General features: G+C 49.1%; 5 protein-coding genes across 5 annotated transcripts; 2 read left to right on the top strand and 3 right to left on the bottom strand.

Annotated features, from left to right (window-relative positions):
• Positions 1 to 624: 624 nt before the first annotated feature.
• N7482_010387 (major facilitator superfamily domain-containing protein) lies at positions 625 to 3500 on the bottom strand (the record flags this gene model as incomplete). Its single annotated transcript, XM_056692511.1, has 6 exons — positions 625 to 854; positions 907 to 1287; positions 1996 to 2207; positions 2276 to 2794; positions 2843 to 3080; positions 3122 to 3500. 6 exons carry the CDS (start codon positions 3498 to 3500, stop codon positions 625 to 627), a joined length of 1959 nt encoding a protein of 652 aa, XP_056538468.1.
• Positions 3501 to 4116: 616 nt separating this feature from the next.
• N7482_010386 (glycoside hydrolase family 88/105 protein) lies at positions 4117 to 5244 on the top strand (the record flags this gene model as incomplete). The annotated part of the gene is made up of 1 exon (XM_056692510.1): positions 4117 to 5244. One exon carries the CDS (start codon positions 4117 to 4119, stop codon positions 5242 to 5244), a length of 1128 nt encoding a protein of 375 aa, XP_056538467.1.
• A 933-nt stretch (positions 5245 to 6177) lies between these two features.
• N7482_010385 (alpha-L-rhamnosidase) lies at positions 6178 to 8697 on the top strand (the record flags this gene model as incomplete). Its single annotated transcript, XM_056692509.1, has 1 exon — positions 6178 to 8697. The coding sequence occupies one exon, from the start codon at positions 6178 to 6180 to the stop codon at positions 8695 to 8697; it is 2520 nt and encodes an 839-aa protein (XP_056538466.1).
• A 165-nt stretch (positions 8698 to 8862) lies between these two features.
• sit1 (putative siderochrome-iron transporter Sit1) lies at positions 8863 to 11107 on the bottom strand (the record flags this gene model as incomplete). The annotated part of the gene is made up of 9 exons (XM_056692508.1): positions 8863 to 9251; positions 9312 to 9371; positions 9425 to 9706; positions 9757 to 9814; positions 9873 to 10292; positions 10350 to 10454; positions 10509 to 10649; positions 10706 to 10789; positions 10862 to 11107. 9 exons carry the CDS (start codon positions 11105 to 11107, stop codon positions 8863 to 8865), a joined length of 1785 nt encoding a protein of 594 aa, XP_056538465.1.
• A 1747-nt stretch (positions 11108 to 12854) lies between these two features.
• On the bottom strand, positions 12855 to 14598 carry N7482_010383 (uncharacterized protein; the record flags this gene model as incomplete). The annotated part of the gene is made up of 6 exons (XM_056692507.1): positions 12855 to 12936; positions 12993 to 13111; positions 13182 to 13348; positions 13405 to 13635; positions 13700 to 14445; positions 14573 to 14598. The coding sequence occupies 6 exons, from the start codon at positions 14596 to 14598 to the stop codon at positions 12855 to 12857; spliced, it is 1371 nt and encodes a 456-aa protein (XP_056538464.1).
• Positions 14599 to 14951: the final 353 nt, after the last annotated feature.

Genomic DNA, 14951 nt, shown 5'->3' with positions numbered 1-14951 from the left:
ACTACGGCTTCCAAGTCGATCGTCACCAGCCTTCTGATGCCGCAAACCTCCGCGCCCGACTCACGGAGTTAATGGCCCTGGATTCATGGCTCTCTTACTGCGGTCGCCAACCCGAAATATGTGGGCATGGGCCAACCTCTGATTTCAGCGTCTCAGCGGTAGGAGTCGGTGATCTACTTTACACCATGCCGACCTTGATTGAGCGGACGATGGAAAGTTTCACTCTTGAGTTCATGAATCTTGAACGTACCGCCATCGACGGTGGCCAGCAACTTGTCCAACAGATAGCTGGTAATTTACTTGACACTCTCGGTTGGAAGGTCGAGGGGCTGGCCCCCGCAGAGAAGCTCTTCTCACTTGTTGCGATGCTGCGAGCATCCAAGATGGCGCTATGCATAGCGCAGGGGACCGATACGTCCATTCTCAGAGAGATATTGCTTAACGATGTGCAAGTACATTTAGTGTAGCATTTGGGTGAAACCAAATAATAATTCTAATTCCTGATCAACTTCCCTCTCATAAATATGTTTCTATTCCTTCAACTTCAATGCAATTCCAACTTCTTAGGTACATTGGCCCTCTTTTAGGATGCCCGAGACATTAAATCATAATATTTGGGGAACTCTAACTCCGCGCCTTATAATACTCCGGGTAAGATGGCTTGTATCCCAAAATATATTTCCCCAGTATAAGGCCACCAAAGAAATTCATGAGAACGCCTAACGGCTTCGCAATTATGGTAGGTCCCGGCACCGCAAGAACAACACCACCGACCCAGTTAAAAAGCAGAACCTGCGGCAGACTCCGTGAGACGCCAGCCTTGCGACAATCATCTCGATAAGATTGCACATTTCCTGATTGAACGGTTAGATTCCACACAACTAGTTATAAGCCACCTTGACATACGGAAGAAGGCCTCATCTCGCTCTCTCCACTGCGGTTCAAGAACGAACTCAATCACCAGCTCATCTCTTTCGCTAGCATTGCAGAAAGTATGGACTGCCTTGGGTGGTATAGTCATCAAATCGCCCGCATTTTTGATTATGTTGTGATCATCGCACACGAATTTGGCCGATCCCTTCAAAACGTGGAATACCTCCCTCTGGTGCCGATGCCAATGCAGGGGTGGGCGCAATGCAATGTTCCTGTTTGCCTCGCTAGAAGCGGGTGGCCAGCGATTGACCACCAGGTATCGATCGGTCGGAGTCTTGAACTCGATAGAGGAACGGCCTCCGTCAAAGATCACAGGGTTCTGATTTGCCGTTGTAGTACGTGCAACTCTTTTCGCTAAGAAGGACAGCATTATTTTAGATGATCAAAAATGTTAGAATGTAGATGGCAGGCAGAGGTCGAGAAATTAAGGTGGAAAATGGGTCACGGGGCTCCCTCCCGGTCCGGGTCTGCTCCGCACTGTTGTGATTGACGCGTCTGGGCCCGGAACTTTACTGGTTCTCTCCGGGGGATATCATCCGCATATGTATAGGCGTAGAGAACACGGGCAAGGCTATGGATGGAAAACAATAACTTCGGTTCGATTCATAAACCCAATCCCAAGCGAAATGCTCGACTCCCCAACTACCGAAGTTCTCGGAGGTAACCAGTTCAGAATTAAATTGCCCGCAAAACACCGACGCGTCCTGCGCCTGCCCTGTCCACCACTATCTCCCTAACACTATCGCAACCAACGTTCAGTACACATAGCGGAATCTGAGATTCTCCCGATCCGTCAAGTCTTCGAAGCCCTCAAAGTTCCGAGGTCCTTCAGGACTATGATCCTCGACTCCGGCCAAAAGATCTTTCTTGGCATTTTGCCGTTTGAGATGAAAGCGCAGATACAACAAAATGATTTCCAGGAGGGTATAGCATCCAAGATGAATACTGAACGCCGTAAAATAACGGGGTGCATCATGGGTCAAAAATATTTGTGGACCTTTTGCATATTTTGTTAGCTAGATTCACTCACAGTGGGTTGATAGAACCAGCGCGTAAGCCTACCTATCGCGTTGCCTGTAGCCCAAGCTATGAAATTGGCGGCGATGACCGTCGACTTTTTGGTCTGGCCGGCAATATTTCTGGAAATCATCGAGAGTGTGAGAGTTTGCGCTGCCCAAAACGAAAGGGTGATGTAGTAGCTAAGGAGTAGGCCGGCTTTCGTGGCCACTGTTTTATTTTGTACCGTCATTAAAACAATAGTACCAATGAACGATCTGATGGTAGAATGTGTGTTAGCATGTGTTGAAAGAATGAGCAGCACCTGTTGAAGACTTTCACGCACGGAATGCAATAAGCTGCCATCACTATCAAATTCTGGTTGGTTTTCTTGACAAGCCACATGGAAGTCAGCAGGACGAAAATGATGTATGCACCTAAAACCATGGACAGAAGTTGGGTCTGGAGTGTTGTGAAATGAAAGCCTTTGATGATGATATTGGCAAACGTTCCTAATCCACTGGTAGGCAAGGTTGTGAAAAGTTGAATGCCGCAATAGCACCACATCTGAGGATCGTGCAAGGCCTCAAGGACCTGGTATTTCCGGAATTTCTTATTCTGAATGCCCGTGCGATTATCTCGTACTCGCTCAACCATGAGTCGTTTGTCGTCCTCAGAGAAGCACTTTGCTGTCATGGGAGAATCTGGCATAACGACCAAGACGAAGACACCGAACAGCACCGAGAAACAGCCGTATGTTATGAACAGAGCTTGCCAAGACTTGAGGACTTTATCAGAGCCTATCAAACTGAAGAGGTAGGCCAGAAGCCCTCCAATCATTTGTTGGAATCCGTTCATCATATACCTAACGCTATTAGCAAGTCCATCACGATTAGCACTTGAAGCAACTTACCAAAAGGTAACTGTCTGAGCTTGTTCTTCACGTTTATACCACATCCCCGAGAGGCGAACGAAGCTCGGCTGTGCACACGCCTCAAACACGCCCAGTAAAATTCGGCACGCGAGTATACCTCCAAAGTTTTTGACAGTTGAATGGAAAGTCAAGACCGACCCCCACATAATTATGTTGAAGCCAAGGTATTTGGCAATAGGAACCCGTTGAATAATCCAGTTCGTGGGGTACTCAACCACTAGAATCGATAAGTAAACACAGGTCGACAACCAAGCATACTGTTGATTGTCAGCGCGAGCCCAGCGTTCTGATCATGCGAAATGAGTACCTGAGTGCCATGGAGATGGGTATCATCCAGTAGTCCCATAATACTGGTGAAACTAAGAGTACCCTTGTCAAGGGCTTGTACAAGATAGGTGAACACCATGATCGTAAGAACCCGACGGTCAATCAGCCGTTTCAGACGGTGAGATGTCGCGTCGTCGATCTCAACCCGCCCCATTCCTGCATATTTCTGCACTTCGTCATCAACGCGATCGCCAATCTGCACCGATTTGAGGTCCTCCATGTCTGTTGTGACCTGTTGTTCGAGATGGGTGGACTCGATCGCTCCCGCTTCGGAAGGGACATTTCCCTTTGTTTCTTTGAGTTCTCCCATGGTATACCTTTTAACAGGAAAGAAGGGGAGTTGGTGAGATTTAGATACAAGTTCGATCAGTGTGGTTCTTGCATAGACCTCCACCGGGGGGGGAGGGAAGGGGGAAGGTGGGAAGGGGGCTGGGTTTCTTTATAGCCCCTAGCCGGCAACTTGATTGTTTACTGAAGTCTGAACATAGAGCCAAAGCGGACCAAGCTCCATATTTTGCCTCTCAACCCCACACTGTGAGCTTGTTTAGAGATCAACCCCGCGACGTACTATTTCGGATTGATGCAGCCCGAATTAAGATTTGCCAAGACGGAGAAACCATTGACTAGAAAATGCGAAACATAAGAGCTCGCCTCGCAACCGAAGCTTAGCTGTCCAGCCAAAGGCTTCGACCATGACTCGGTCTGTCTTGGCTGTTTTCCTTCGGTGCATTACCTTCCGAAACGTTGGAAATCTGGAACGCTCGGAGCAAAGATATACGAGCAAGCCAGAGGAGTTGACGTGTCTTACACGCATCCCAGTATGCTCGTATTAAATGTCAGGCTTCTTATTATTTAATTTCAAAACAGAATAACTTTTCGTCTTTGACTAGTCCTAGTCATCACACTCACGGAGAACTTGCCCCACGATGTCCGTCCAAGAACTTCCAGCAGCCAGTCGGCCAAGCGCATCAGTCATACACCATGCAACGAAAAGTCTCATTGAAAACCTGATCAACATCAAAGATGACACCGGACGGTTTTTGCTTCATCTATCGGACGGTCGCATAATTGACACAAAATCATGGAACGGCTGGGAATGGACTCATGGCATCGGCCTCTATGGGATATGGAAATATTACGAATTAACTGGAGATCCCTCTTATCTAAAACTGATCGAAGACTGGTTCGCAGCTCGGTTTGCGGAAGGCGGCACCACGAAAAACATCAACACCATGGCCGTTTTCCTCACATTAGCCTATGTCTACGAGAAAACAGGGAATCCTGTCTATCTTCCTTGGCTAGATAGTTGGGCGGAATGGGCCATGTATGAGCTCCCACGAACATGCTATGGTGGCATGCAGCACAAAACATATGCCATGGAACACAAACAGCAGCTTTGGGACGATACACTGATGATGACGGTATTGCCCTTGGTCAAAATTGGGAATTTACTCGGACGTCCACATTATGTTACGGAGGCAAAGAAGCAATTGCTTATTCACATCAAATACCTTTGTGACCCTAAGAGTGGTCTTTTCTACCATGGCTGGACATTCGAAGACGGGGGCCACAATTTTGCCGGTGCGCTGTGGGCCCGAGGAAACAGCTGGGTAACGATTGTGATCCCAGAGATTATTGAGCTCATGGATCTCTCACCGACCGACCCACTCTACTACCATCTCACGAATACACTCGATGCTCAATGCCAGGCTCTGGAACGGCTTCAGGAGCCCTCTGGCTACTGGCGGACACTGCTAGACAAGACAGACGAAGGCTCGTACATTGAGGCATCTGCGACCGCTGGATTTGCCTTTGGGATTTTGAAGGCGATTCGGAAACGTTATATTGGAAAGCAATATAGGGAAGTGGCAGAAAAAGCAGTTGGTGCCGTGCTGAGATCAATCGATGAGAAAGGGGAGCTCCAAAATACTAGCTTTGGCACGGGAATGGGGGATACACTAGACCATTATCGAAACATTGCAGTCACAGCTATGCCCTATGGGCAGGCAATGGCGATGATGGCTCTTGGGGAATACTTGAGAACATATATTTGATCCTTGTGACATTTCGAACAAGCAGTACCTTGGAGAGCACACGACCAATGCCACTCTCTCGAGTACTTTACCAGTTCTTCATGATATTTAATCTACCCATCTATTCCAATACGTTAGCCGCGCTTTGCGCAGAGTAGTGACAGGTCATCCCAAGCGAAGTACATACATTAGGGAAAAATGTGGGGAAGCCCGAAGTCCCGCTGCATGTCGCAAACCAGTAGAAGCAAGCAACATCTACTTTGGGGCGCAAGGCTTATCATCTACTGCGATGGCTTGGGATTCTTGACCAATAAAGTTGCCGTATAGTGGTGACCTATATTGAATGCATGGAAATATTCTGCACCAAGCTCCACCAATCAAGTAGTCCTTGTCCAGCTGTTACCTGAAGGTCAAAGCAGTTGGACGCCACTCAGCTGCTCCTGCCACAGTGAGTGCGCCGTGCGTGGGAGCAAATCACATCTCCCATTCAAATCCTTCTCGGGGCAATGTAAGCCGATCTGGCCTTCTGATTCGAATCTATTGTGCGGGGTAGAGAAAAGAGTTGGTTAACTGAATCGTGTAAGTTGTCCGACGCCGACACTAACGATGCTCTTTCTGAGAAGATTGTCGAAGCCTCCGAGCTTGTTCATAGAAAAAGAGAATCTTTACGAAAGGTGAGTATTTTCCGAAGTCAAACCAAATAGCCTCCACACTAATACTAATTGGTGGGTGGCACTTCTAAGATGAGAATAAGTCCTGGAATTTCTCTCCACCGTCCCACCTTCGGCAATCGCCAAGATGGCTTTGGAATAAGCAACACCCAGGCTAACATTTCTTGGCGTTTTCTTTATACCGATGTCAGCGTACAGGGTTGGCGACAACATGAGTATGAGATAGAGCTCATACGAAATGGGATATTGGAAACATATCGCGTGGAATCACCCGAATCCGTCCATGTGCCATGGCCAAGCTCGCCCTTGGCCTCCCGAGAGAGCTACAGCCCGTGTCAGGTCAATCGGAACTTCGGAGACTTGTCCAGAGATGAGTGCGACAGAGTGGTCTCCTTGGGCGCCGATTGAGGCAGGCTTACTGGACAAAGATGAATGGCGGGCTCAATTGATCACAAGCCAGCAAAAAACTTCCCTGGAAGAGCCGATTCGGCCCCTTCTACTGAGGCGATCATTCTCAGTCCCCGAAACCAACCATCCTATCCAGAAAGCACGGCTCTATGTTACTGCGCAGGGGGTGTATCATGTTTACCTGAATGGTACTCGCGTTGGAGACCATTTCATGGCACCAGGCTTCACCTCCTACCGATTTCGATTCTCCTACCAGGTCTTCGACGTGACGGGCCTCCTCCGGAGTGGTCAAACAAATATCCTCGCAGCAGAGGTTGGCGAAGGATGGTTTGCCTCGAGTCTATGGAGAGAAGGCCGCCAGATATATGGCAAGGAGATTGGACTAATCGCGCAGCTGGAGATCAATTTCGCATCCGACCCCACGCCGCTTGTTGTGACTACCGACGCAGAATGGGAATGGAATGTGGGCCCCATGTTGACCAGTGAGATATACAATGGCGAGACTTACGACATGGCAGAAGAGCAGCCGGGGTGGAAGACTGGCGCCGAAGCCCGACCGGGCACACGATGGATGAAAGTCACCGTCTTGCCCCTTCCTGCTACCTCCTTCTCTACACCAGAAGGGCCTCCAGTCCGGGCGACCCAAGAGATATTCCCTCAGAAAATATTCAAGTCATCCTCTGGAAAACTGCTCCTGGATTTCGGTCAAAATCTAGTGGGAACACTACGAGTCCGGGGGTTGAAAAAGGCGGCTGGCCATCGCGTGGTATTCCAACATGCGGAGGTTCTGGAGCACAATGAAATTTGTATGCGTCCACTTCGCGCCGCAAAATGCACCGATGTGATCGTATGTTCTGGTGAGGAAGTAGCGAGTTGGTCTCCCAGTTTTACGTTCCATGGATTTCGGTTCGTGCAGGTCGATGGGTGGTCTCCCGAAGACGACAAATGTCCGCTACGTGCGGGAAGTATCTCGGCGATTGTCTTTCATAGTGACATGAAACGAACAGGATGGTTCTCCTGCTCCGACAATCAGATCAACCGACTGCATGAAAATTCAGTCTGGAGCATGCGAGGAAATTTCCTATCGATTCCTACGGACTGTCCCCAGCGCGATGAACGGCTCGGCTGGACGGGCGATATTCAAGTCTTCAGCCCCTCGGCAAATTTTCTCTACGATACAAACGGTATGCTCGCTGACTGGCTCGTAGACCTTGCACTGGAGCAAAATGAAGACAACGGTGTTCCTCCTATGATAGTGCCCAACGTTCAATTTGCGAAAGAGTCACGCCCGCCACAGGCTGTTTGGGGCGACGCTTCGATCCTCGTCCCGTGGGCTCTGTATAGATGGTTTGGTGACAGAGACATTCTTCAGCGACAATATCATAGTATGAAGTCCTGGTTGGACCAAGGCTGCTCTCGTGGAGAAGATGGGTTGTGGACCACGTCACTATGGCAACACGGGGACTGGTTGGATCCATCGGCTCCACCCGAGGATCCTGGAAATGGCCAAACCGACGGTGTCTATGTAGCAGACGCCTACTTGGTATATGTGACAGGCATCTTGAGCCAAATAGCGATGATCCTTCAACATACGGTGGACGCACAACGTTATCGCGAGGCCCATCTCCGCCTCAAGCGAGTTTTCCAGGAGAGATATATCACTCCGAAAGGAATGGTCATGTGCGACACCCAAACCTCGTTATCTCTAGCTTTGGTGTTCTCGCTATTTGAAACGAATGACCAGGTCAAAAATGCCAGCGAGCGGTTAGCCCGAAAAGTACGCTTTGCCAAGTTCCGAGTGGCCACTGGATTCGCCGGGACTCCAATCGTGACACATGCACTAAGCAAGACTGGCTGGCACCAACTTGCATATAGGATGCTACTAGAAACTGAGTGTCCATCATGGCTCTATCCAGTCACTATGGGCGCAACCACGACCTGGGAAAGATGGAATAGCATGCTCCCAGATGGAACAATTAATCCCGGTCAGATGACTAGTTTCAACCACTATGCACTAGGGTCTGTCGTCAATTGGCTTCATGAGAATGTCGGTGGAATCAGTGTTCTTGAGCCGGGCTGGAAGGTCTTCAAGGTACAACCGGTTCCGGGTGGGACAATTCGCAGTGCCGACATCCGATTTGAAAGCCCTTACGGGATGATCGAATGTTCGTGGATTGTGGGTGATGATTCAGTCTTCTCGATGAACCTTTTGATTCCGCCCAACTCGTCTGCCTTTGTTTTTATGCCAGAAGAGGAGGCAAATCCCGAGAATCGCCAAGGGACTCTCTTGCACTCTGGAAAGTACGACTTATCTTGCCTATTTTACCCTAGTCCGTGGCCTCCAACTCCACTAGAAACCCTGTTCAAGCCGCCGGCCCGCAAAGCAACCAGGTAGATCAAGACAGTGTGTTTATGCATAATGTGGAATATTTGACAGGAAGCATCGTTGTAACTACGTTTGCTTGCCTATCAACATAATGGATGAACATTGCCGGAATACTTGTAGAGGGTAAATGTCATCGAGGCAAAGGAATTTGCATCTCAAATCTTTGACCCTATATCAGCGTGACTCAACTCTCTCTGAGCCAGAATCGGTGACCTGCTCGTCCTCTGCCTTAGCAAGGGTTTGTTCTTTGGTAAGCTTGGGGTTCCGGATGCAGAGGGAGAAGATGATCAAAGGAATTGTCAAGCAAATTCCCGTGATGCAAAGCAAGCGCTGTGTTTTCCGGTACGCAAGAATCACATTATCTCGGTCCGGAGTTCCTACTGGATTGGCGGCGGCGAAAAGCAGGGGCTGTGCATAGACCTCAGCAGCTAGTGTCTCATTGCCAAGTCTGCGGATCAGTTCAGCGGGGAGCACTTGATTCCAGATGGCACCGGAGATTGTGTTCCCTAGAGCACTCCCAACGTTATAGGAGGCGAGGTAAATTCCAGTCACGACAGCAAGATCTAGCATGAATCAATACAAATTTTTTCCTAGATGAAGATTTCTTCAGGCAGGTAACTTACGTTCATGTTTGGAAACAGCCTGGATACTGGCCTGAGCAGGGTAAGCAAACATTCCGCCGGCTACAAGCCCGTCAGCTTCTTCTTCCGAGCGATTGGACCGTCAGTGGTCTTACCAAGTCCCAAGAGAACCTGTCCACCAATTATTCCCGAATGACTTGACCCACCCGGCCCCCCGCGGTAGTAGATGAGGATGCCAAATGCGATTGTAAAAAGTACTGTTCCGGAAACAATGAAGGGCTTCAGCTGCCGAATCTTCATGATGATAAGTCCAAGGATAGTCCCCGCAATCACCGAAGTGAAACTGTATAGTGATGTGATGCGGGTCGCACTCAGCACAGATTCGTCGAAGCTCACGTAGAGTACAGTGTACAGGAAATCACCCTGGAGATACCAAGCTAAGATGATGTTAGACGAATTTTTCGCCAAAACAACAATGGAGATATACCAGTGTTTAACATGACCGCAATGCCTAATGCACCCCAGATACCACGGTCTTTGAGACGCTATATAGCCCATTAGTCCTTGACTCAGGAATTACGCATCATTAAGATGCGAACTCACCTTTGATGGCAACATTGGATATTTGCATGTTCTTTCCCAGTATGCCCACACTGGGATCAACAGAACGCCAATCACCAACGGGGCAAGAACCTTCGCGGTCTTCCATTGTGCAGTAACTCCCCCAGCGATGGTGAACGGAACCAAGATACAGGCAAGCATAGCAATCATCAAGATGATTCCAACAACATCCAAATGCCAGAAAAGTTCCGTTACAAGGCGCCGACCACCAAGCAGATCGAGAGAACTCTTGTAAGACTCCAGTTGACCGGAAGCCTTGGCGCGGCGGTGAACGATGAAGAGAACGACGACCAGAGGGAGAGCGCAAATCGGATAGATTATGGCGAACATACCAATACCCCATTGCCATGAGGTGACTTTCAGCACGGCACTCGTTAGGTTCCCACTTATCCAAGTATTGATCTAGTAGAAATTTGCTTGGTTAACATGAGCTCCAGGGGGGATAGACGAAGTACTGACGATAAACGGCAAAGCAGGAATAAAGGAGAAAAAAAGACGAGATCGCGTAGAGGTGACATCTGCAATCAAGACTTCGACCAGCAACATAATGCAGGTATATCCAATCTGAAAGCAGTGAGACGATGCTCCTAAGTAACCTGGGCTTGATCAATTTTTTACCTGGTAGATCACGGCCCCTGCACAGAAAGCCTCCACGCTCTTCGAAAAAGTTTCAATGATGGTGCCGACGGTGTAGAAAAGGATGGAAACAAGGATCAGTTCGACTCTGCCGAACACATCTGCAATTTTTGCGGCGGTAGGCTGCGGGGAATTCCGTAAGCCAGTGCTAAAGTTGTGTCCTAATTCAAGAGCCATACCTGCGCCGCAGCAGCGATGACAGCGCGGAGAACATTAATAGTGGCCAGCAGGCTGTGCTTTCCATAACTTTGGGTCGCATATGGCTGCAGATCATTTTGATATAGTTAGCCTCTTCCATGAAAAGCAAATAGAATGATGTCCTTCGCGAAACCAACCTGGTAGGTGTAGCGGACGGTTCCATCCAGGCCATAAACATAGGCGATGAGGAAAATGCTGGCAAAGAGAAAGATGCGATCCACAAGCCTGAAATGTGAGGTGATGATCTCGATGCGTCGAACACCTGGACTTCCCTCGCCCAGCAAATTCACCTCCTGAACGGGGTCCTCCTGGTGTTGCGGGGGCTTTGCCACGTTTTCGCCGAAGCGATCGTCACGGGCGCGTGTTACGGGAGTGTCTGCCATGGAGACAGGCGACAGGGGATAGACAATTTCGAAAGACTATAGAGAAAAATCCAACCAGGGCATGAGTTGTTGAACGGGGCGACCGTTGGATCTTTATGAGACGATTTTAAGCCAAGCCCCGGCTTCGGAAGGGAAAAAAGTGTGCCATGCGAGAGGGGCGCAAACTTCATCTTATCAGATGGAAGTGCGGCATTGAGATGCCTTCCGCGGCCAAATCAGGGTTCCCGCTCCTCTGCCCAGAGATGCTAAAGTCTTGGTGCCTTGGTTCCAACCATTGAGCGTATTGGCACTTTCCCCACCTCGGGTTCTAGGCGCGCAAATTTCCCACGGGCTCGTGCTACAGCGCCGAGACCCCGAGTGGCTGAGACATTTCCCTTCTCGATCAGCATCGATTGTCTAGGCATTAAGTCCTCTCTAAGGTAATAGCGGCTAAAAGGGAGGGTTCTATACGCAACAGCGCACGGCGAGCGGTATTGAGTATATTGACTTGTGGGATTCTCGGTGATCTCATTCGGATATTCGGGCTCCATCATCCCACTCTTTGAACCCAGTATTCGCTACAGGTATTTTGATTTATTTAACACTCCAACGACTGCTGTCATGAAAGCAGAGATGAGATTGAAAACACGCTGGAACTCTGCACTTGTGCGGGGCGGTTCGCCTGTGCCCGTTGGCTCTGTTGAACTTGCAGACAAGCCGGTGTTTTCTGAAATTTGTGATGACAGTTTAGCATATCCTTTCGAGCAAATGGTGTCTGGCATCCATTACAGACATAGCTTTTCTCGCCGGAATGGGTTCCCATATGACGCTTGATGTCACTTTTTCTGGCAAATTCCCGCCGGCTCATTGCACATGAAAATGGCAAGGTGGAATCATGAGTTAATAGATGTGACTTGAGGTTGTAAAATTTTGTAAATGCTTTCGAGCAATGTTCACACCGAAACCACTTCCTTGGAAGATTTGGTTCGACTTCTAAACTCTGGTAGCCTTCTGGCTCGGAGTCTGAATTCGGAGATGGGAGAGCCTGATAGATTTCTTCCATAGTGCCAGATTGAACTCTCCTTGGGTATTTATCTGGCGTTGAGTTCCATTCAGGGGCGATTTGTGCTCGAGAAATATCATCCTGGAAGCTGTCCTGGGCCATGGCAGGTAGTCGGTGCTGCTTCTCCAAAGGGGAATATTCAGGACAGGAGAAGAGAGAAAAGTCAATGTCCAATCACGACAGAGCCAAGAAGACAGGGGGAATGTGGCTAGGGTAGTAGGATTTGTAGCACACTGGTAGTAGAACGCTTGCTGCGTGCGGCTTAGGGGACAAAACAGTCCCTCAACTCGGGTTTTCAGCTGGGCAGCACCTTCACATCCCAGCCACTGCAGACCTTTGAACTTTCACTACTGCAATGCACTTTCAACGGCTCATCTCCTCGGCCTCTTCACTTTGAATTAGTAGTCGCTCGAAAAGAGGTCTCGACAGACTCAAAACACGTCCCCGAAATATCACCCTGATTTGCCGCAAGAGGCGTAGTGCAGAATACTCTAAATTCTATTAGTCAATACTATTAAAAACTAAATGGTAATTCCCTTTTCAATCTCACGGGGTGAGAGAGCCTTCGCGTTAATCGTTCATCCCGTGAGCTCCTTATTAGCACATAATCAGTTGGAGCAAATCACTTCAACCTATTTCCACACAAGGCTCGCACTATGCAAAACACTTTTCCAGCCATTGAGCAACAAGAGGCCTCCTGATCTATCACCGTTGTGGCTTCCACCCCCAGAAAACGAAAAGGAAATAAGATAATATTCGATATAGGGTCCCAATCAAGACGAGAAATCTGTTGAGGTTAGTGTCACCGTCGCAAATCTACACCATCCAAGGATATATACATACCCTATGTCCATCTCCGTTCTACCTGTCCTATAACCAGTGAATGTGGCAGCGTCCTCAATGTTATAAAGGTATGCCAGGGGGGCTGTGTTCTCCTGGTAGAATGCCTCTGAGAACCAAGTCTGACAACAACGATAAGTCAATTCAGCTTGAGTCCGGGTTAGTTATTTTGGGAAAAGAGGCATAGCTTACAGCTGGCCACGAATACCAAAACCATTCCAGATGCCACTTCCGCACAGTTGAAAGCCGAGGAGCACACCCACTCAGTGCTGAGATAATGAGACTCATTAACATGCACAGCAGTGGTCCATCTTCTCGCCGTGTGACGGCCGACACAACGAATCCGAGCCCGTAGATACCTGGAATGGGGGTTAACTGGTAACGAAGGACGCAGATTCGGCGCTTAAAAGCTTACAATAAAAGTATAAGAAGCCAAGACCAAGCTGCGTATGAAACGGGATCATAGGAGCAGCCAGAACGAGGTAAAATGCGGTAAAATGCAAGGACGACACCAACATTCGGAAAAGAACCGCCAGGTTCTTCCCTAGAAAATAAGCGCTGCGAGAATGGCCCGACTGAGATTCTCGATAAAACGTCAACTTCTCCTCTCCAAATATCTTAACTCCCGGAGGTCCAGCCGCACAAGCTGGATCAGAACACTTGATTAGTCAACAGAAGTGGGATCGGAGAAGAACAGCGGGGAGCCTTACCTATCGCGAGACAACATAAGAGAGCCTGCTCGGCTGTTAGACGATAATCAACCGCACTGGAGAGAAGGTCAAAGGGATGGTGATAGATTCCTTGGAAGAAGTGGCCTCTGGCTTCAAAAGCGGATAATCCGATCATGAGCCCAATCACTGCACTGGATACGATCTCCAAAGCAAGGCCTGTGGTCTGTCGGGTCTGTTGGGCTATACTCCGGCAAAAGGCGAGCCAAAGTTGACGAATCCATGACGCCCGCCTTTGCTTGACAATCTTAAAGAGCGCGCTCAGGCCTTCTGCTAGTTCGGTTCCAGGGGAGGACTTGTTCTCTGATGAAACCCGCAGAGAGATTTCGTTCCCACCCTGAGTAAGGGTATGATTCATTAAGACATCAAGGATCACATCCGCTGGGTTTGATGCGACGGGAAAATTGTGGCCTAACTTCTCGAAGAAAGACTGTGCCTTGGCTGCTTTTCCAAGATACACCTGCGCCCCGGCATTCAGAACGAGAAGATCATCCAGTAGATGAAATATCTCCACCCGTGGCTGGTGAATCACGCAAATCACCATAATCCCCTGACGAGAGATTGAGTGCAGAAGCTTCATCAGGGAATGTGCGGCCGTCGCATCCAGACCGGAGGTTGGCTCGTCCAGAACCAAGGCCTTTGGTGCAGCGGCCAGCGCGAGAGCGATACTCACGCGCTTATACTCACCCCCAGATATACCTCGGCCACCCCCTCCAGGAGGCCACCGACTAATTGATCAGAGATACTCCCCAGACCCAGAGAAGAAATCAGAAAATCTACATATTCCTGAATCTTGCGGTCGGGCAGCTGCCCACCAAGTAGCACCCGACCGGTGTACACGATATTCTGGCGTACGGTGAAATCGGGAAGAACTGTATCATTCTGGGGAATGAACCCGATTAAATCTCTCAAGCTATTGCACAATAGAGAACCGAATGGTAAGGTTAGTATTGAATCTTTTATTTCGTGCAGGTAGTAGGGGAATTCACTGCGCGGGTTGGCTTCTCAGGCCATTCATAGAGATCCATCCCTGAGTAGGCCGTATCCTACCCGATAGGATATTAACAAAGCTTGCTGCGGTACACTAATCATTAAATGTTGCTCTCAGGAGGGGTGTCAGGCATTCTCACATTTACCAGACCCGGAAGCTCCTATGATTCCAAGCACCGAGCCAGAATGGATAGTCCCCTGCAGACCAGACAAAATCTCGCGTTGCGAACGTCGTAAACAGAGA

The sequence above is a fragment of the Penicillium canariense genome (genome assembly GCF_028826845.1).
Source record: "Penicillium canariense strain IBT 26290 chromosome Unknown utg000008l_segment0_segment0, whole genome shotgun sequence".
Lineage (NCBI taxonomy): Eukaryota > Fungi > Ascomycota > Eurotiomycetes > Eurotiales > Aspergillaceae > Penicillium > Penicillium canariense.
Note: the sequence above shows the minus strand (reverse complement) of the source record. Positions and strands in the feature narration are given on the sequence as shown.